This window comes from Protopterus annectens, chromosome 6.part0, assembly GCF_019279795.1.
Source record: "Protopterus annectens isolate FY-2018-M chromosome 6.part0, PAN1.0, whole genome shotgun sequence".
In the NCBI taxonomy this organism is placed as follows: domain Eukaryota; kingdom Metazoa; phylum Chordata; order Ceratodontiformes; family Protopteridae; genus Protopterus; species Protopterus annectens.
In genome coordinates this window covers 1322940598-1322961693 of record NC_056737.1, presented here as the reverse complement: position 1 = coordinate 1322961693, position 21096 = coordinate 1322940598, and the positions used below count along the sequence as shown (strand labels likewise).

Below are 21096 nucleotides of genomic sequence, written 5' to 3'. Positions count from 1 at the left end.
TTGAGGTTGGGATCCTCGGATTAAAGAGATAAGATCCTCTGCTAAACTAAGCATTTGTGAACTAGAACTAGGCCTGTGAGAGGGGGGCTTAGCAGGCACAGATTTAGTAGTTTTAGCTGCTTTAGCCCTGGCAAAGGCCTTAATGGACATGGCTGCAGGTGGCCTAGCAGCTCCACGTGCAGGGGTTGAAATATCCAAGGGAATAGTGTCTGATAATTCTTGAGAAACTGTAACAGCAAGTGGGATATCAGAAGCCGATTCCACGAGGTTGGAAGAGGCCTCGGCTGAAGGAAAGTTTTCGGCTGAAGGAGGAACCGCTAGCTCGGTTTCAGCCGAAACCGAGACACTCGCGGTTGGCTTAACCGCGGTTTCGGCCGAAACCGCGGACCGCGAGTGTCGGTCCTTTTCCTTGCGTTTTTTTAGATATTTGCGGTCGGAGGATCCGACGGCATAATATAAGCAAAATCGGAGCCGAAAAACTCCTCAGCAAACTCCGACCGACGTCTAAGCGTCCGCCGGTTAAAAGAAGCACAAGCTAGACAAGCTGCGACGTCGTGGTCTGGGCCTAGACAAGGTAAGCAGTAAGAGTGGAAATCTTTATGAGGTATTTGTTTCTCACAAGTTAAACAGTTATTCACTTTTTCTGACATCGGCTGAGGCAAGAGAGTCCCCAACGGGGTACTTAGCTTTTTAGAAGTCTTCGAAGTAGTATTCGGTAGTAGTAATCTCTGGTTCTGACCGACCAGAACTTGCGAGCAGCTTCTGCTTCGGGCGCCACGCGGCAAGAAAGACTGAGGAAAATGGCGTCGGCTGATGCCTTTATACCCGAAAAACTGCAGCTATGACGTCGGGTGAAGTGCGACACCAGCCGAGGCCAGACCCAGACTTTGGAATCCGGCCGACCGAAGGGCTGCCTGACGACAGGACAACCCATTTGTAAGGACTGCAGATGCATCCTTGAAGGACATGCTACTAAATGATGGAGCAAAATCCCAAAAAAGGGAAGGCATCTCTGATCAGTACTAGCAAAAAACTACGGGCACTCATAAAATCGTCTAAGGCCAGCTTTGAGAGAAAAATTACACAGGACACTAAGGATAATCACAAGGCTTTCTTTAGTTATGTTAGGAACCTGGGTGGGAATTCCCAGATATACTCAGAATTAGTCCAAAATGACAAAAAATACACCAAACCCACAGACACTGCCAACATCCTAGCTGACAGGTTCAGCGCAAACTTCTCCCCACCAAAAAGGCAAATATCTATCGCAGCAGAGTGCTGCCCCCCTGACATCTCAGATGCTCAGATAAGAGCCGCCCTCTCCAAAGCAAAAAACACAGCATCGGTGTCCCGGGCTGCATCCTACATGAACTCCAAGAAGAGCTAAACCCAAACATAAAACTACTGTTCAATCTCAGCCTTACTACAGGATATGTACCCAAAGAGTGGAGTACAGCAACAGTGGTCCCTCTCCACAAAAGTGGTGCCTCAACGGATCCTGGAAACTATCGCCTCATAAGCCTGACTAGCTTGGTCTGCAAAGCTATGGAAAGGATCATCATGGACCTCATAAATAAAGATATTGGGGACCTACAGACACTGGATCCTACCCAGTTCGGCTTTGTTAAGGGCAGATCCTGCCTCTTAAACCTGGTTGATTTCTTTGAAATAGTCACCAAGGCCATTGAGGGGAAAGTGGTCCACACAGCCTACCTGGACATCGCAAAAGCCTTTGATACAATACCCCACTCGGGCATTATAGATAAGCTCACCAGCTTAAATATAAACCCCTATGTCACTAGATGGGTTGCAAACTGGCTCAAGGACAGAACCCACATGGTTAGAATTGCTGGAGCCATGTCAGACTCCAAACCAGTTACAAGTGGCGTCCCACAAGGCTCAGTCCTGGGACCTGTCTTGTTCGGCATATATTTCTCGGAGGTACAGGCCAACACGGAAGGACTGTGGCTGACCAAGTTCGCAGATGACTGCAAACTGGGCGCCATAATCGACTCTCGCCGACACAAGCATCCTCCAAGAGAGCCCCATAGAAACAGACAACTGGTGCCAGAGCCATGGCCTCAAGCTAAACACCAAAGTGTATAGTCATCCCCTTTGGCAAAAACAAAGTGCCCACAAATTACCACATAGGTGGTAATCCAGTAAGTACAGAAGTAGTAATTAGGGACCTGGGGACCCAAGCTGATAGCAGTCTATCATTTGACAACCACATGGCCAAAGTGGTTAGAAAAACATTTTATATAGCCCACCTAATCATGAAGGGATTCACATCTAGATCAGGGGAGGTCATCGTGCCTCTTTACTCATCCCTCATCAGGCCCATAATTGAGTACAATGCCCCTTTTGGGATGTACCTTACCAGACACCTGCAGCAACTGGAAAGACCCCAAAAGTACCTCACCAAGAGGATCAAAGGGCTCAAACAGATGCCATATGCTGCCCGGTTAAAGAAACTCCAGCTCTACTCAGTGGCATACCGCCTGTTCAGGGCGATCTGTGCCTGACGATAAAGCCATGTCCAACCCGAATTAATGGACATGCTGCACCTCAGAAAATCCAAATACCATCGAGCCACGCTACCGAGACTTGAACCTCAGCACTGAAATAAATAGGACATGCTGGAGGGACAGATTCATAACCCAGAGGCTCCCTTCACTCTGGAATAAAATCCCAGTCCAGGTTAGGCAGAGTCCCTCATTGACTCTCTTCAAGAGGAATCTTGATGAGTGGATGGGAGATTGTAGGTTTAACCCGGATATCACTTCTGTGTCACTGTTGGACAGAGGCACAGTATACTAACCTCGAAAAAGGGCATAGCAAAATTAATTTAAAATGGGTGGCGAAAGCCAAACACATTCTGGCTAGGCTTATAAATGCCCTAGGGCAGATAGCCTAGTATGAACCTATGAACCTAAACCTATGAACCTAAGTCAGTGGAGTCTGACGAAAGCGCTTAATTGAATAAAGAAGAGTTGGCCTGGATGAAGGAGGTTATTTAAACTTGCCCAAAATTTATGTGGATTATTGTGGTGAATTTGCTGCAGTTTGCAATAGTAGATTTTTGTTGTCAGAGAGAATAGCTTTTTTTGTAGCATTTCTCAACTGTGTAAAGGTTTGTTGTTCTGAAGTATTTCTGGTTGCCCTCCACTTAGCCCAGGATTTATTTCCAAGTAATACTTTTTGTCTTTTGAGAGCCAGGGGGCAGGTTTGGATTTTGTTCTAATAGATCGTTTAGGTGCATGCCTGTCGAGGATTGTTAAAAAATTTGGTGAACAGCTTCTTCAAGAGGGAGAGTTTTTAGAGGGTTCCAGTCACAGGCACCATGTTCCATTTGAAATAATACAGGCTGAAAATTTTTCTTGGTTCGAGAAGTCCTATAGTTGGGAAGCATGTGATCACTTACATCATCAGGCAAGGTTCCTACTTTATAAGTATGTACTTGTTTATTGATTAGTATCCAGTCTAGTATAGTTTCTTTGTTTGGTTTGTTAATTCTAGTGGTGGTCGTGATAGTTTGGTTAAAGCCATGCAAATTAATATGAGAAGGAGGATTATCTGTATTGATACTATTCCAGTCAGTATTGAAATCTCCTAGAATAATAGTTTCTTGTGGGTAAGTAGTAGATATTGAGCATAGGGTATCCTCTATTGTAGTAATGTTATTACCTGGGGGTAGGTGGATACAGATTATGTATAGTGATTTGTTGGGGTTGAGTTGAAATCTCGTGATTAAGAGTTCAACTTTACTATCTTGAGGTGGGTTATAAGGTAGAGGAGATGTGTAGCTCATTTCTAAACAGTAGGGCTACTCCTTCTCCTTTGCATTTTACTCTGTCGTGTCTCAATTACTGGAGCCAGGCACTTTGTAAAGACCCTGGGTGCAGTACATAAGCCAAAGGGCAGTGCAGAGAACTGGTAATGCAAGTAGCCTTCTTTGAAGCGGAGGTATCTTCTGCAAGATTCCCTAATTGGGATATGCAGGTAAGCCTCCTTTAAATCTAGAGTTGCCAACCAGGCATCTTTGCCTAGCATAGGAAGTAACTGGTGAAGAGTCAGCATTTTGAATTTTGGAATGTCCAGAAAGGTGTTTAGAGTAGATCAGTCTAGAATTGGATGACATGATTTGTCTTTTCTGGGTATCAGGAAAAGTCTCGAATAGAAACCTTGTCTCTTTTCCTCTTCTGGTACTGGCTGAATAGCCCCCATGCTCATGAGGGAAAGTACTTGTTTCTGGGCCTCTGCCCACTGATTTGGGGGCAGGTCTGGCCATCCTTTTGGAATTGGTAACGTGTGGAAATGAAATCTGTATCCCTGGGATACTATATTTAAAACCCATTTGTCCTGGGTTATAAAAGTTGCCAGTCTCTTGCATGAAGAGCCAGTTTCCCCTCAAAGGGGCGGCTAAAAGGTAAGTGCTTGGTAAGTGTGAAGGGAAGCCATAGAGACTGCTTACCATAGGGAGGTGTCTTGTTTTCAGATTTGTAAGAGGAGGCACCCCCATTGTTTTGCTCTGAAAGTCCCTTGTGACTGAAACCTGGAGCCTTTGGAATGTCTGGGTTTGACTTAAGTGGCTCTCGAAGGAACTGGAAAGGACCAGTTCTTAGTAGCCCAGTGCCTACTAAATTTTGGAGGTTGCACTTCTAAGAAATCTTTCACAGTCTGCATAGATTTAGCTTCATCTTTCATCTTTTTTTAAAACTTCTTCAGCCTTATTACCAAAGAGACGGTCCTGTTGTAAAGGAGCATCCAACAATTTTGCTTTAACATGATCAGGCAGATTTTGCTCTGAGCTAAGCATGCCTTCTTAGCACAGACCCAGTTACAGCAGGCTGCAAGATGCCTCCAGAGAGTCAAAACCACATTGCAAAGTACGTTTTCCAACTTGTTCAGCTGAATGCAATAAATCCTGTAAATCTGTTTTCCACACAGTCAGAAATTAACATAATTTTCTGTTTAAGCAGTCCCATGATTTGCTGTTGATATTTTAGCATATGAAATTGACAGTTTAAAGCCCTGATTGCTAAGGTTGCAGAAGTGTAAACCTTCTTACCCCATCTATCCAGCGCCCTGGAATCTCTATCAGAAGGGGTAGGATTTTTAGCAGTAGAAGCCTTAATGCCCTTGGGACCCTGAGAAATGGTTTCAGGATCTGCAACAGGATTTTTGAAAAGAAATTTGTGGGAGTCAGGAACCCTGTAGTATCTGTCTGGCTTACAAGGAGCCGGAGGCAGAGAATCAGGAGCCATACTAGATTCTGAAAAAAAAACATCAAACAATGTCTAGATTAGGAGATATAGCCAAAGGCCTATGCTGAGGAAGAAGAAAATCCCTAAGTCTCTTTTTAGATTCAGAGAAATCCTAACTTTCCCAGTGCAAATGTTCCCTTAAGGTATGTAAAGTTTCCCCAAAAGAAAAATCCTCAGTGTGAGAAGCAGAAGGAATGGAATCTTCTGCATCAGAGTCCTCATAAGTAGGTATGGACAATTCCTGGTCATTAGAAGAGTCAGAAGAAATAGAATCCTTTTCAGAAGATTCATAATCAATGTCTTGCCTAGGCCTCTTAGAAGACGGGGGGGGGGGGGGTGTTCTGATCAGAGTAATTAAATCTTCAGCCATTTTGATCATTTGTTTTTTAGGCATAGGGGCCTGCACATGTGGCCCAGGCATCGTTTTTTTAGGCATAGGTCGAGATTTTGACCTTAAGTTTTGAAGATGGTGTCGGTCTAATATACAAATTTGTAGGCCTTAAAACACCCTCAGAAGCCGGTGCCTGCACAGCAGCTCCGGACCCATCCAAGGCAGAGACATCCGCAGGTTCCATAAATGAAGCATCTCGCGGCATACCAGACTCCGAATGGGTCTCAGTAGAAGCCTGCAAATCAGAAGTAGCAGGTATCAGGGGCTGCAAAAGCACCTCACTGAGAACCGGTGAACTGGCGACTGGCTTAGGAGAAGCATAGTCAAAAGTTTTGGACCTCAACAGCCTCTGTCTTTTTCTTTGCGTTTTTTAGGTATTCCGGTAGTCGTATTGCTAATCGACGACATTTCAGGATAATTAAGGCGTGAACCAAAATATTTAGAAGCAAAAATGTACCAACTTTGATAGTGCATTGATTAAATAAAGCACAAAACCGACAGCAAGGTACATTGTGGTCAGGGCCTAGGCAAGGAGTATAGTACAAATGAAAATCCTTATGAGGTATTTGCTTCCCACAAGTAATGCAAATATTAACTTTTACTGACATAGGTGAGGAGAAAGAAAAAGTTTCCCCAATGGGGTACTTAGCTTTTTAGTTGAAGACTTCGGATCTGAAACTCAAACGAAAATTTCTGGAGTCGGCCGACCGGCACTTGCAAACTGCACCGCATGGCAAGAAAGACTGATGTAATGGCATCGGCTACATGTTATATACCCCTGATGACCTGATGTCATGGAAGAAGGGACAGCAACTGACGCAGGACCCAAGACTTTGTTAACCAGGGCAACATGCCAGCAGATTACCCAAATGTAATGACTGAAACAGTGAAACACGAAGAACTTCTACACTCTACTAGGTAATAGCTTATCAAAATTAAATGCCCCTATCAACCCAAAGTTCACAACAACCTATGAGGACTTTTCAGAGAGACCATACACAACCATGTAAACGGCTATACAGAAGCTGCTGCACCCACTAGAAGCAAACCCAAAACAAACCACACTGGTGGAATCCTAACTTTAACAGGCTATAACACAAAAGGAACTCCCATAATGACAGGAGCTCTCTAATTAAACTAAACAAGAAACTAAGAGGACTAATTAACAAGACCAATTACAAGGTCAGGACAGCCTCGGACTAACGATAACCACAAGGCCTTCTACAACTATGTCCGAAACCTCAAAGACAACACACAACAGTGTGCCAAACTTGTCAGTGGTGCCACTTTCACTGAGCAGAGTGAGACAGCGAATTTGCTGGATGACAAATTCAGCCCAAACTTCACAAATACCCTCCATGAAATACTTACGAGCATAACCCCCCCACACACACACGCACACACTATTAACAGGGGAAGGTCCTGGTGGTCTAGACTATATCCTGGAATGCCTCCTAAATAGGAACATGACCCATCAGGAACACTTGAGTCACTTTTCAACTATAGCCTCAAAACAGGCTTTGTACCACAAGAATGGAGGACTGCAATGGTTATCCTACTTCACAAGGGGGAAGAACCATAAACCAAACCCAGAAACTATGCATGTATTAGTCTGACTAGTCTAATACGAAAAACCATAGAAAGAATTGTCATGGAAAATATAAACAAAGACTCAGCCTTCAGACAATGGACCCAACCCAGACTAGCTTTAAGAGAAGATAATACTTACTAAACCTGGGAGACGTCTTTGAGAAGGTTACCAAGGCAATGGATGACGGAGGAAATGTTGCCGATCACCTACCTGGCCATAGCTAAGGTGCTTGCTGAAACCCCATTCGAGTATAGTAGGCAAACTCACTGAAATAGGCATAAACTCCTACATAACTTGCTGGATTGCCAGCTGGCTCATGGATATGACTCAGGAAGTCAGCATGTGCAATACCACATTCACTAAAAGACCTGCCACCAGTGGGGTAACTCAGGGCACTTCTTGGAGCTAAAGGCTAATTGTCAAGGACCTCTGGATGTGCAAATTCACCGACTGCAAATTGAGAACTATTGGATTCCTCCCATGACACACACATCTTACAAGAGGGTCTAACACACACACAAATGTATGGGTGCCAATGTCATGGACTAAAACTCAATGCCAAAATACAGTGTCTTTTTGGGAAAATGGCCATTCAAGATAATTACTCCATTGATATGACACCCCTAAGAGTTAACCCAGTACTCAAGACAGTAATCTGGCCTTTGACTAGCATGTGGCCAAGGTAGTAACAAAATCATTCTGTCACTCAACATATAAGTAAGGGCATGGTATCTAGGTCCAAGGATGCCAAACTGGACTTTATTCTGGGCTTATCAAACCAGAGTATAATGCTCCCTTTGGTGTGTACCAGACCAAACATACGTAAAAGTTAGAACATCCACAAAGGTTCCTTACCGGGTGAATCAAGGGTAGTAAACATTATCCTATATGGATCGCCTTAAAGCTCTCTTCATATACTCAGAGACAATCTATGCCTGGAACACAAAGCATCCTTGGATCCAGTTCTGGTGGACCTTTCGCACATCCATAAAAAAACTGCATCAGAATCACTAGATCCAAATATTTAAATTTTGCTTGTGATATAAATAAAACTGTTGGCAAGACAGATGTGTTTCTCAGAGGATGCCCATTCTCTGGAACAGGCTCCCCCATCCATGTGAAGCAGAGTCCATCTCTAACCCTATTAAAGTGCAACCTTGACTAATGGATGGGAAATTGGAAATTCAACCTGCGTCTGGCCCCCACGTCTCGGATAGAGACAGAGTAACACAAACTAATGTACCTCCCCACACAACCCATAGAAACATACTAATATACCCCTTCCAAATGAAACTCCCATGATACCTAGGGAAACAATTGGGTTGGACTGCACGGCTAGGCTTGAATATAACTATGAACCTATGCAAACTGCTAAATCGGAACAAAGGGGTTTTGTACTATTTTTCATCAACCAAATTACTAAATACAGAGTGCACACCACAGAGGAGGATCTTTGAGACATCTCTGATCTGTTAGTGCTCACTTGTGTATTATCTGAGCAGTTAGTCCAATTCCTAATATTATGCTCCCACTCTATGTGCACAGGCCACATGAAAAAGTGTCCCTGGGACAAGTGTTAAGGGGATGCACCAATATTCCAGCAATATCAGATATATAAACTCATCACGTCATTCAGTCTGCAAGAGGTCAGTCACTTTATACTGAGCACTAGAGCTTTGTCTTCTGTGATTAGCTTGGCTATTTTTCCCTTGTCCTTGGTTTCTGGAAAAAAAAAAAAAAAGCATGCCTCCCACCGATGAATGCTATAGTACCATGCACCAGGCTAAAACAACACAGCTAACTCCTGTGTCGGTCAATTCCACCCTGTCTACTGCTCAAGCATAGTTTCATAAACAAAAATAAAACCGATCTTTAAATATATTTCAACTTACAGAGGATCCTAGTACAAAAATAAAACTGATATGCAAACATATTACACAGGACCCTTATCTCTTACAGGATGGAGGAACCATAAAAATATCTCTCACTGGACAGGCAACAAGCTCCCAATGCAGAGAGTTCCCAATCAGAACAACACATATGAGAAGAAATCTGGTATCATTATTTTAATGACCCTCTAAAGCAGGTAACTGCTGGGAAGAATACCAAGCAATGGAAAGTAAACCTCTTGGAAGTCCTGAGCCAAAGAATGTCAAAAAGGCAAGAACTCAGAAGGCAGAATCCTGCAAGACAGAGTTAACAAAGCAGAGGTGAAAGCAATAAGAATGGAGTGCAAATGCCCAAAATATATTCTGAAACAAGAAAAAACAGACATGGTTCATAATTTTTCTGCCACTTACTGAAGAGAAACTGCCATGTGGGATACCACCTTTATTCTTCCACAAACCACATTTTGGCACTTCTCTTACAAAATCCAACAAATTAGGTATGTGTGCTCTGTGCTGGCACTGGCACATGCCAATTGTATAAGCAGAGCTCATTCGTAACCACTGACCAAGCATCCTTTCTGCAAATCAAGAAAAGAACCATTTAGACACCTACACTGAAAAAAATTAAAAGTAATGGGCAGTTATACAACAGCCTACAAATATTTACTTGCCCAACTTGGAAGAAACCCAACAGTGAAGGAAAGAAAAGGCACTGCCCAAACACAATGGAATGCTGGGAGGGTGTGCATCAAGAAGGATCACCTTATAGATCAACTAATACAACAGTAACAACTGTTTCATAACACTGAGGATCCATTGGACGGGTCAACAATCTGGCTGAATCACAAGTAGTAAATCCAGAAATATGAAGAGAGCCAAAAGCTCGGAAAGCAAGACCAGAAAGCTGAAGTCCAAAGAGTTGCCAAAGGAAGCCAAATTCCTGTAGTACAGTGGAAACAGTGATTACAAACCTTTGACGCAATAACCACAAATGTGCAAGAGACTGATCCTTGAGGCAAATTCTGTAAGCAGCCAGGTATCTACTAGTCCCATGCTGGACTCATGTTCCAATGGGTGATGAGCTGTTTGACTGTGAAAGATAATGCAGTTGTTAATCCATTGGGAAACCACTTGCTTATGATTGCCAATCCCTCCTTTCTAATACACCTACAGTGGATATAAAAAGTGTACATACCCCTGTTAAAATGCCTGTTTTTTGTGATATAAAAAAATGAGACCACAATTAATCATTTCAAAACTTTTCCCACCTTTACTGTGACCTATAACCTGTAGAATTAAATGAAAAACAAACAAATCTGTTAGGGGAAAATATAAAAAAATATAAAAAAAATAAATGTACAATAAGCTGGTTGCGTAAGTGTGCACACCCTTAAACTAATACTTTGCTGAAGCACCTTTGCAGGTTATAGGTCACATTAAAGGTGGGAAAAGTTTTGAAATGATTTATTGTTGTCTCTTTTTATATCCCAAAAACCTGGCATTTTAACAGGGGTGTGTACACTTATATCCACTCTATGCATAAGGCAACTTATGACTATACATAATTTGTGACTTTACATTCATATTTCCTTGACCGCTACAAGCTTCTTCTGTATCAATGTGCTTTAAATAAGTTCAAAGAAAGGCTAAACTGGGAAACAATATGTGGTTAAGGCAACTGGATCTTGTACAAAATCATATCGCCGGCAGTGTTTCAGTCTTTTATTACCACCTAGACAATTGTATGACCCAGGTCAAGTCCCAAGACAAATTTGCCAATCACATAGTTATTGGTTTTAGTGTTTTAGTATGTCTGTTCAAAGTCTGTACTTTTTCACATTTCATACAAACATCCAAAAAAAAACTTGCATGCCTGTGTGGTGGTGATTGAGAGTTTCAGAAAACCCTCTGCTGAGAAAATTCATCAGCTGGCTGAAATGTGTGTGAGCAAGAACGCACGCACACACGTCCCTGTCCAAAGCTCGCCTTGAAAAAGAAATACCACTTAAGCCTCAAATCTGACAATTACAGATTAGTGGGAAAAGTTTTATTCAGCTCTAAGAGAAAGAAAAGAGCTTTATAGATGGGTGGCCCTTTTCTTTTGTGGCCATAGGTCCATGATCTGTTACAGACCAGCTCAATTGCCATGTTAACAAAATTTTAAAATCTGCCTCCACCCCCCCCCCCCCCAATCCTACCCCATGACTGCAGCCTATGTAAAATGCAGAGATGAGCCACAAAAAGGCAACTCAATGGTTATTTTAGCCTTTGGACATGCAATTTGATGAGATTTTTTTTTAAATAAAATTTCTTCAAAACGTTAAGTGTAACAACCATCTAATAATTGTAATAGCAAAACGTACCTGCTGCTCATGGTACTGCTTGAGTGCCATTTTTACTGTCAAGACCTTTGGTGAACGGATTGGTAGTGTTTTAATGTCTCCTGCTGACAAAGCACTTAGGTCTCCTACTGTCTTTATGTTCTTGGCTCTCACAAGCTGACCTAGACCACGAGCCCTTAAAGAAATTCACAAAGATAACAATTAATGTCATGACACAGAAGTCACAAAAAAACAAACATAACAGGAAAGAAACAAATCAGAATAAATCAAATTCAATACAGACAATAGGAAGTGTAACACAAAGTACTAAAAGTAGTCATCATGCAAAACAAAAAATTTAGTTAGTACATTCAGCACAGTTTTTGAAAGCTTCTGTTTTAGCAAGACTGTTTGTAAGAAACCATCTTCCTTCCCATGTCGTAGTCTGGCAGTCTCTATCTAACCAGTCAGAACTGAAGAGACACCCATTAATGGTGGAGGCGAATGAGAAAAGGCACAAGGCAAAGAAGATTCCCTCTGACAAGGCAGCTTCTTGGGAATAAGATAGTAGCAAAAAGTAGTCCCCACAAGCTTACTGGGGATGGCAAAACCTGCAAGATGATCTGTCATAATGGGTTATGGTAGAAGCCATATAAAGTACAGTTGTGTACACTTACCATAAATGTAGATGTTCGAGTGTATTCACTGTTGCAGTCATTACATTTGGGTAATCTGCTGGCAGACTGCCCTCAGTCGGCCTGAATAACAAAGTCTTGGGTCCTGCGTCGTTGCTGTCTCCTCTTCCATGACGTCAGGGGTATAAAACATGCAGCCGACGCCATTTTATTCAGTTTTTCTTGCCCCAAATGGGGAGCAAAATAAAAAAAAAAATATATATATATATATATATCTATATATATATATATATATATATATATATATATATATATATATATATATATACACACACACACACACACACACACACACACACACTTTTAGCAACATAAACTTCACCTTCATCTAAAAGCAAATACACCACAAAGGCTTTTAGTGTATAGTGAAGGAAAGAAAAAGGTATAGAAAGGGGGATGGTGGGTGGGTAACCTGGACTGCAACAGTGAATACACTCTAACATCTACATTTATGGTAAGTGTACACAACTGTACTATGTTCTTCGTGTTTCACTGATGCAGTCATTACATTTGGGTAGAATCCCAAAGTTATGGATGGGAGGATGGAACTAAACAGCATTAGGAGCGGCTATAAGGCCCTGCAGAACTGCAGTGGCAAAGCCTGCCCTGGATTTGGAGAAGAGAGGCAAATGATAATGCTTTGTGAAGGTATGAACAGAACTCCAAGTAGCAGCTTCTAGAATGTCTTTGATTGGAACCCCTCTGAGAAAAGCTGCTGAAGTAGAGGCAGCCCCTGGTGGAATGTGATCTGATCCCCTTGGGCACAGGTTTACCATGGTGCAAGTAGCAGAAACAAATGCAGTGGCTTATCCACTTAGATATAGTCTGCTTTGATATCACCTTCCCCTCTGACCCTGCAGGAAATGCTACCAGTAGTTACTCAGATTTTCTTCGAGATTTGGTCCTGTTTATTTAATCTTAGTGGTCTGTGTACGTCCAATGAATGCAGAATCCGCTCCCCCTTGTTCTGCGGATTTGGGTAAAATGTTGGCAGGTGAATGGTCTGGTTAAGAGCCACACTGGATACCACCTTAGGCATAAAAGAAGGATTGGTCCTGAGGGAAACCCTGTCCGGGTAAAATAAAAAGGCTCCACTGCCATGAGAGCCTGTAGTTTTGAAACCCTTCTTGCTGAAGTGACTTCCAAGAGAAAAGCTGTTTTCCAAGACAGAAATTTTACATCTGCAGTAGCTGCTGGTTCATCTAAGATACTGTTTAAGCAGAGGATGAGAAAAGAGGGGAGGCTCTGTGCTGTAATGAGCCGAGATGGCAGAGGCATGGATTTTTATTGACGAAAAAGGTAGGCCCTTGTCAAGCATCTCAGTCAAATATTGTAAAATCTGAGGAATATTGGGCTTTGCTGTGTCTGTTCCTTGTGCTTGGTTCTAAGCACAGAATCAATTCCATTTATCAGCATAAGATTTTCTTGTACTAGGCCTTCTGGCTTCCAAAATTACATTCATCACAGATTTACTGAGAGGTGTTGTTTGAATAATTAATCAGCCATGTTGCTAGATTCAGAGTTTGGAACTGAGTTGTGCAGAATTTGATTGTTCTGCTGAGACAGTAGATGAGGTATTTGAGGCAAGTACCATGGAGGAAGTTGAGACATATTCCTTAGAAGTGGGTACCAGTGCTGGCGAGGCCAGTCCGGAGCCACTAGGATCATTTTTGGTTTTCCCTGTCTAACTTTTAGTAAGACCTTGGAGAGTAGAGGCAGAGGGGGGAAGGCATAGACTGATAGGTTTTTCCAGCTGAAGGATAGGGCATCCACTTTCCATGCTTTTTTGTGATGAGTTCTTGTGCAGAATTTGTCCAACTGATAATTTTGGGGAGAGGCAAATAGATCTATGTCTGGGATCCCCCATTTCTGTGTTAACATGCTGAAGATTTGTGGATCCAGTTTCCATTCGTGCGGGTCCATAAGATTTCTGCTTAGGTCGTCTGACAGAGTATTTTGTTTTCCTGGCAGGAACTGAGCTTGAAGATGAATTTGGTAAGTCAAGGCTGTGTTCCACAAGGCCATGGCTAGTCTGCAAAAGGGGTAGGAATATGTATCCCCCTGCTTGTTTATGTACTACATAACTGTGGTGTTGTCCGTTTATCAGTAGTTGTCCTGGATGAAGTAAGTCCTTGAAGGCTGTCAGAGCATTCTGAACAGCTAGCATTTCTTTCTGGTTGATATGCAGATGCATTTGGTTTGGGCTCCATTAGCCCTGAATGCATCTCCCCGCCAGGTGGGCCCCCCCCCCCAAGCATAGCCTGATGCGTCTGTAGTTAGGGTTTGGGTGGCAGGGGGTACAGTGAATGACAGTCCCTTGTTTTGGTGATATGTCTCTGCCCACCAAAGAAACTCCTGTTGTAGGCAGGGAATGAGAGGGATCATTGTTTCCAGACTGTGACAATGCTGACTCCATAAACTTTTTAGGTACCACTGAAGTTTCCTCATATGCATTCTCACATATGGCATTAGTAGAATGCAAGATGCCATGAACCCCAAAGCCTGCAGAATTTGTCTTGCAGAGAACTGGGTTTTTGTTGCCATTTGTTTGAAGTATGTTGTCAGTTGCCTTCGTTTGTCTGGTGTAAGGTAAGCCATCTGGGGCAGTTGTATTCAAGCTTGCACCCAGGAATGTAATTATTTGAGAGGGTACCAGTTGTGATTTCTTTTCATTTATGGTGTACCCTAGGCATGCTAGAAGCCTTTTTACAAACGCCAGATGTTGAAGAGTGTCCTTGTCCTCTGCTTGAATGAGACAGTCGTCCAGATAAGGGTAAATCTGAATGCTTTTTTGTCTGCAGAATGCAATTACTGGTGTCAGGCACTTGGGCAGTGCAGAGAATTGGTAATGCAAAAAACCTGTTTTGAAGTGGAGGTATCTTAAGCATGATTCCCTTATTGGGATATGCAGGTATGCCACTTTTAAGTCCAGACTTGCTAACCAAGCATTCCTGCCTAGCATAGGCAGCAGCTGTTGTAAAGTCAGCATTTTGAATTTTGGAATGTCCAGGAACGTGTTCAAAATCGATAAGTAAAGTATTGGATGCCATGAATTGTCTTTTCTGGGTACCAGGAAAAGCCTTGAATAAAAACCTTGTCCTTTTTCTGGTACCGGTTGAATAGCCCCCATATCCATGAGGGACATGACTTGCTTCTGGGCCTCTGCCCACTGGTATGCATGTAAGTATGGAAATGAAATCTGTACCCCTGGGATATTGTTTAATACCCACATGTCCTGGGTAATTAACTGCCAAATTTGAGCATGAAGTGCTAGTTTCTCCCCCAAGGGGGCTGCCAAAAGGTAAGTGCTTGGTGATGGTAGAGGAAAATCATTGAGACTGCTTACTGTAGGGTTGTGCTTTGTTTCCTCCAGTTTTGGAGGTGGAGGCACCCCATTGCTTTGACCTGTAAGAACCCCTATGATTGGTATCTGGAGCCTTTTGAGCGCCTGGATTTGCCTTGAGTGGCTCTGTTGGATACAGGAAAGGACCAATTTTTAGTAGGCCAGTGTCTACTGAACCTGGGTGGCTGCACTTGCAAGAAATCTTTTACAGTTTGCATAGATTTAGCTTTGTCTTCCATTTTCTTTAAAACCTCTTCTGTCTTATTACCAAACAAGAGTATCATGCTGCAAAGGGGCATCCAGCAATTTAGCTTTAATATGATCAGGCAGATTTTGCTCCTTGAGCCAGGCATACCTTCTAATCACAGATCCAGTAACGCCTCCAAGGAATCAAAACCACATTGCAAAGTATGCTTTCCAACCTGTTCTGCTGAATGCAATAATTCCTGTAACTCTATTTTCCACACAATCAGAAATCAACATCATTTGCTGTTTCAGTAAGCCCATAACATGCTGCTGATATTTAAGCATATGAAGCTGGCAGTTTAAGGCCCTGATTGCCAAGGTTGCAGACGTATAAACCTTCTTTCCCCATCTATCCAGCGCCCTGGAATCTCTGTCAGAGGGGGTAGGATTTTTGGCTGTAGAGGCCCTTACACCCTTGGGACCCCGAGAAATAGTCTCAGGCTCAGCAGCAGGATTTATGAATAGAAATTTGTGGGAGACAGGAACCCTGTAATATCCGTCTGGCTTACTAGGAAAGGGAGGCAGGGAATCAGGAGCCATGCTCGATTCTGAAAACACATCAACAATGTCTAATACAGGAGGTACTGCCAAAGGGCTATGCTGAGGAAGAAGGAAATCCCTAAGCCTCTTTTTTGATTCAGAGAAGTCCTGACTCTCCCAGTGAAAATGTTCCCTTAAAGTATGCAAAGTCTCTCCAGAAGAGTAATCCCTCAGGAGGAGATGCAGATGGGATGGATTCCTCTGCATCAGAATCCTCATAGGGTGGAACAGAAAATTTCTGATCAGAAGAAATGGAAACCTGATCTGAAGATTCATAATCAGTGCCTTGCCTAGGCCTCTTAGCAGGGGGTGGTGGGTGGGAACCTCTGATCAAGGTAATTAAATCCTCAGCCATTTTGATCATCTGTTTTTTTAGGCATTGGGGCCTGAACACGAGGTTCATGCATCGTTTTTTTTTTTTTTTTTTTTTAAGAGACAGAAGATGCTTTTGACCTTGTTTCTGAGGCTGGCGCTGGTTTAATATAAAAATGTTGAGGCCTGAAAACACCCTCAGAAGCCAGTGCCTGCTCAGCGGCTCTGGACCCATCCAAGGGAGAGAGATCCGCGAGTTCAATACTCTGAGAATCTCGTGGCATACCAGACTCCGAATGGATCTCGGTAGAGGCCTGCGACAAAAAAGTAGTGGTATCAGGGGCTGCGAAAGCGCCTCACTGAGAACCAGTGACTGGCTTAGAAGAAGCTTTGTCATTGGTTTGGGACCTCAATGGTCTCTTTCTTTGCGTTTTTTGTGAACTCCGGTGGTTGGATTGCTAACCGACGACATTTCAGGATAATTAAATCTTGAACCAAAATATTTAGAAGCAAAAATATACAGACGCTTAATAGTGCGTTGGTTAATTCTAGCACAAAACCGACAGCAAGGCACATTGTGATCTGGGCCTAGGCAAGGAATACAGTACAAATAAAAATCCTTATGAGGTATTTGCTTCCCACAAGTAAAGCAATTATTAACTTTTACTGACATCGGTAAGGAGCAAGAAAAAGTTTCCCCAACGGGGTACTTAGCTTTAGTTTGAAGACTTCGGTTCTGAAACTCAAATGTGAAAATTTCAGGAGTCTGCCGACCGGCACTTGCGAACTGCTTCTGCTTCGGGCACCGCGCGGCAAGAAAGATGGAATAAAATGGTGACGGCTGCATGTTTTATACCCCTGATGACCTGACGTCATGGAAGAGGAGACAGCAACCGACGCAGGACCCAAGACTTTGTTACTCAGGCCGACTGAGGGCAACCTGCCAGCAGATTACCCAAATGTAATGACTGCAACAGTGAAACACGATCATCATCTAATTAGGTTCTTGTGAGGCTCTGTCAGCAAGACCATTCTTAAGACAAGAGTGCTAAACTGACAATACATCTGTGGGAATGTCATCATGGAAGACTCACTAAAGCAAGCAGACAATGACACTTTTGCTTTAAACTAACTGGTTTTGGCAGACTTTTCCTACCAGTAACGCTTGTTAATACAATGAATATATCTGCCTTACCTTCTCTGGTAAATTAAACAACCAACAATTTAGCTTTTCCCATATTAACAAAAGTATTTAAGATGAACAATGTTAGAAAAGAACTGAAGTAATACAAGTCAATCCCATGGACAGTATTAGGGCTGCATTTTGGTGGAAACAAACCAGAAGGTGAATATCTTGGTTTAATTCAAATTTTGAAATCACTTGTGAAAAGAATAAGTCATTCATACAAAAATGTAGTGTCACATACAGATGAAAAAATTCAAAAGGTTCTTTGCAACAAAGAGCCAGAAGCTTACAAATTCTTCTGGCAAACATACCATAAATTGGCAGTATATCATCTAAGAGATGTAGGAGATAATGTGGAGCCAGGCCTGTAAAACCTAGACTTTACCACCTTAACTGGAATGAAACAGTGTTCTGTCTATAATAAAGCAATCCTACCACTTCAGAAACCTTTTCGGTTGTACAGCAAAAAGATTCACTGGTAACATTTTCTTTCTCAAATATGTCCTCCCCACAACCACACTGCACTCAGTTTAGAGAAAGCACAGGAATTCCTGGGATTTGCAACAGGACAGCACTTTCAGGCTGTCTACTGCTCCCACTATACTAGCAAAATGCTTGGCTCTGGAGTTTCCACACCTCATGGTCAAGGGTATTCAGTTTTATCTTTCCCGAGACAACTGTCTGATCAGGTCAAGACCCATGAAGAATTTGCCAAAGCACATTATTTTTACAACAGAATGCCTAACCAATATAAGAATATCTTTAAATTACCATAAAGCTAGTGCATGTCCCTGTCATACAAGGCCCTCCTTGGTGGGCCCATCCTCGCTGTCCCTTCCACCAGAGGAAATATGTAGAATGAGCTTCTTTCTCCCAAGCTGACAAGAAGGCATCCATGTCAGACAAGGCATTCCGAAATCTCACATCATCCTTCAACCTTGTAGTTCCACTGATTACGTTACACATGAGAAAAATCCAGTGGTACCATAGAAACACACAGTTGTTTAAGAACTCTGATCACTGCTGCAGTATTCCTGACATATGTGTTGTTGCCACTGATGTCTGGATGGGTTACCAAAGCTTTACTTTCCCCTAAGTCGTACACCTGAAGCATGAACTCCACTTGTATGCACTGGGGTATATAGATGGCTATACACGCACAGATCCTGAGACAGATGGCCATACGAGCACAGATCCTCAGACCATCTCCATGCCAGTTGCACTATTTCTGACATATGGGTTGTCACCGCTGATGTCCGATTACCTTCCCTAGGTCATACGCCAGATGCACAAACTCAGCTTGTATACGCTGGAGTATACATATACGAGTGGGGATAATAGGACCATTTTCAAGTCAGTGGCCTGAAGACTGCTGAGAGGAGACTGGTCAGCTAGGAGGGGTTCAGCTTGAACAGGTAAGAAAACTCCCCCATTCCCATATAACAGAGCAGAAACTAAAACAAAAGGAGAGGAAAATGAAGTCTGAAGCGAGAAAAAGAAGAGGGGATGGATGGATGGTGGAATGGAATACTGCAACAATGATCAGTAGATCTTTTGTTATAACTTTACACAACTGTATTATTTCCTGACTGAAATCAGTGTTGCATTATTCCTGACGTATGGTTATTCCCAGAGCTGAAGGAGGAAAAAAGGGTGGTTACCGTTTAGAATTGTCTAGCAGGCCAGACAAAATAACAGATAAGGCTGCCGCGGACCTAAAGAACACATCAATTTTGAAGTGTTTAGTAAAGGTTTATACAGAGGACAATGTGATCACCTCTAAAATAAACCTGGAGACTACTGCTTTGTGAAATGCCCCTGAGGAAGCTACTGTCCTAGTGGAATGTGCTTTAGGGCAGGGAGGTGGGGCCTTACCAGACTTCGAGTAGCAGAAAGGGATAACCTTAGAAATCTAAGCTGCAATAGTTTGTTTGGAGACTGGTTAGCCCAGTTTTGGGCTCAGATGATACAAATAGCTGGTCAGTTTTACTGAAGGACTTAGTTTTGTCCAGAATAAATCAGTTGCCTGTCAATGTACACAGAATGCAAGATCCTTCCCCCTGGCTTGTAGATTGGGAAAGAAAATGGGAAGGTGAATAGCCTGACTGAGGAACAGCTCATTCGCTACCTTAGGTAAGAAGGATCTATTATCCTGGAGAGTCACTCTGTCCTTAAGTAAGAAAAGAGGGAATGACCATGTGAGGTTGTAACTCAAACTCTCCGACAGGTGACAGCCAAGAGGAGGATGGTTTTCCAAGTATGGAATTTTAGAGAAGCGGAAAATTCTGGTTCAAAGGGAGGCAGTGTAAGCTTTTTGAGGATAAAATTAAGATCCCAAGGAGGAGAGATGGGTTTCATTGGTGAGGTAAGATGTAGGACTCTCCTGGGGAAAAATCTGATTTCTGGCCTTTCCATAAGTGGAGAGCTAGGTGAGTTGACACATGACGGGTGGGCTTTTACAAAAGAGTACGCAAGGTCTGATCGAAAAAGTATGCAGGGATATTGCAGTACAGCAGGAACTTGTCATAAGGCTGGTTTACAGCACCAACAGGAAAACCTTTTCCATTTGGCAGTGTAAGATTTTCTAATAGTGGGTCTCTTGGCCTCTTGCAGGACTTGGGCAACCTCTTAATAGAAGAGGGGTCTTTGAGGAATTAAAATCCTATTAGCGATAGGTTCAAGTTGAGAGATGGAAGATTTGGGTGGAGCAGTAATCCTTTATGCGGAGTTATTAGGTCCAGTCGAAGAAGAATTCTGCAAATTCCCCTTGTCAGATGAAACAGCAAGGGAAACCAATGCTGCCTCAGCCAAAATGGCGTCAGTAAAGTGAGTCAGGGTGCTTTCTTTTGTGTCTTGCAAAGAATTTTTGGAATATGACGTAAAAAAGAAAAGCATAGAGGAAAGTACAGTTGTGTACACTTACCATAAATGTAGATGTTCGAGTGTATTCACTGTTGCAGTCATTACATTTGGGTAATCTGCTAGCAGGTTGCCCTCAGTCAGCCTGAATGTCAAAGTCTTGGGTCCAGTGTCAGTTGCTGTCTCCTCTTCCATGACGTCAGGTCGTCAGGGGTATAAAACAGGCAGCCAAAGCCATTTTCTTTAGTTTTTCTTGCCCCAGATGTCAGGTGCCCCCCCCCCCCAAAAAAAAAGAAATAAAAATTATATATATATATATATATATATATATATATATATATATATATATATACACACACACACTATGAATACATGCAATTGTCACAACATAAACTTTACCTTCATCTAAAAGCAAATACACCACAAAGGCTGTAGAATATACTGAAGGAAAGAAAA

At 42.6% G+C, this 21096-nt stretch overlaps 1 protein-coding gene across 1 annotated transcript in view; it reads right to left on the bottom strand.

Annotated features, from left to right (window-relative positions):
- The window catches only part of RIF1 (replication timing regulatory factor 1), a gene marked incomplete in the record, with an annotated part of 1305990 nt that overhangs the window by 61446 nt on the left and 1223448 nt on the right, over positions 1-21096 (bottom strand). The window contains 1 exon segment of the mRNA XM_044074885.1: positions 11502-11655. Within this exon segment, the coding sequence (XP_043930820.1) occupies positions 11502-11655 (154 nt within the window).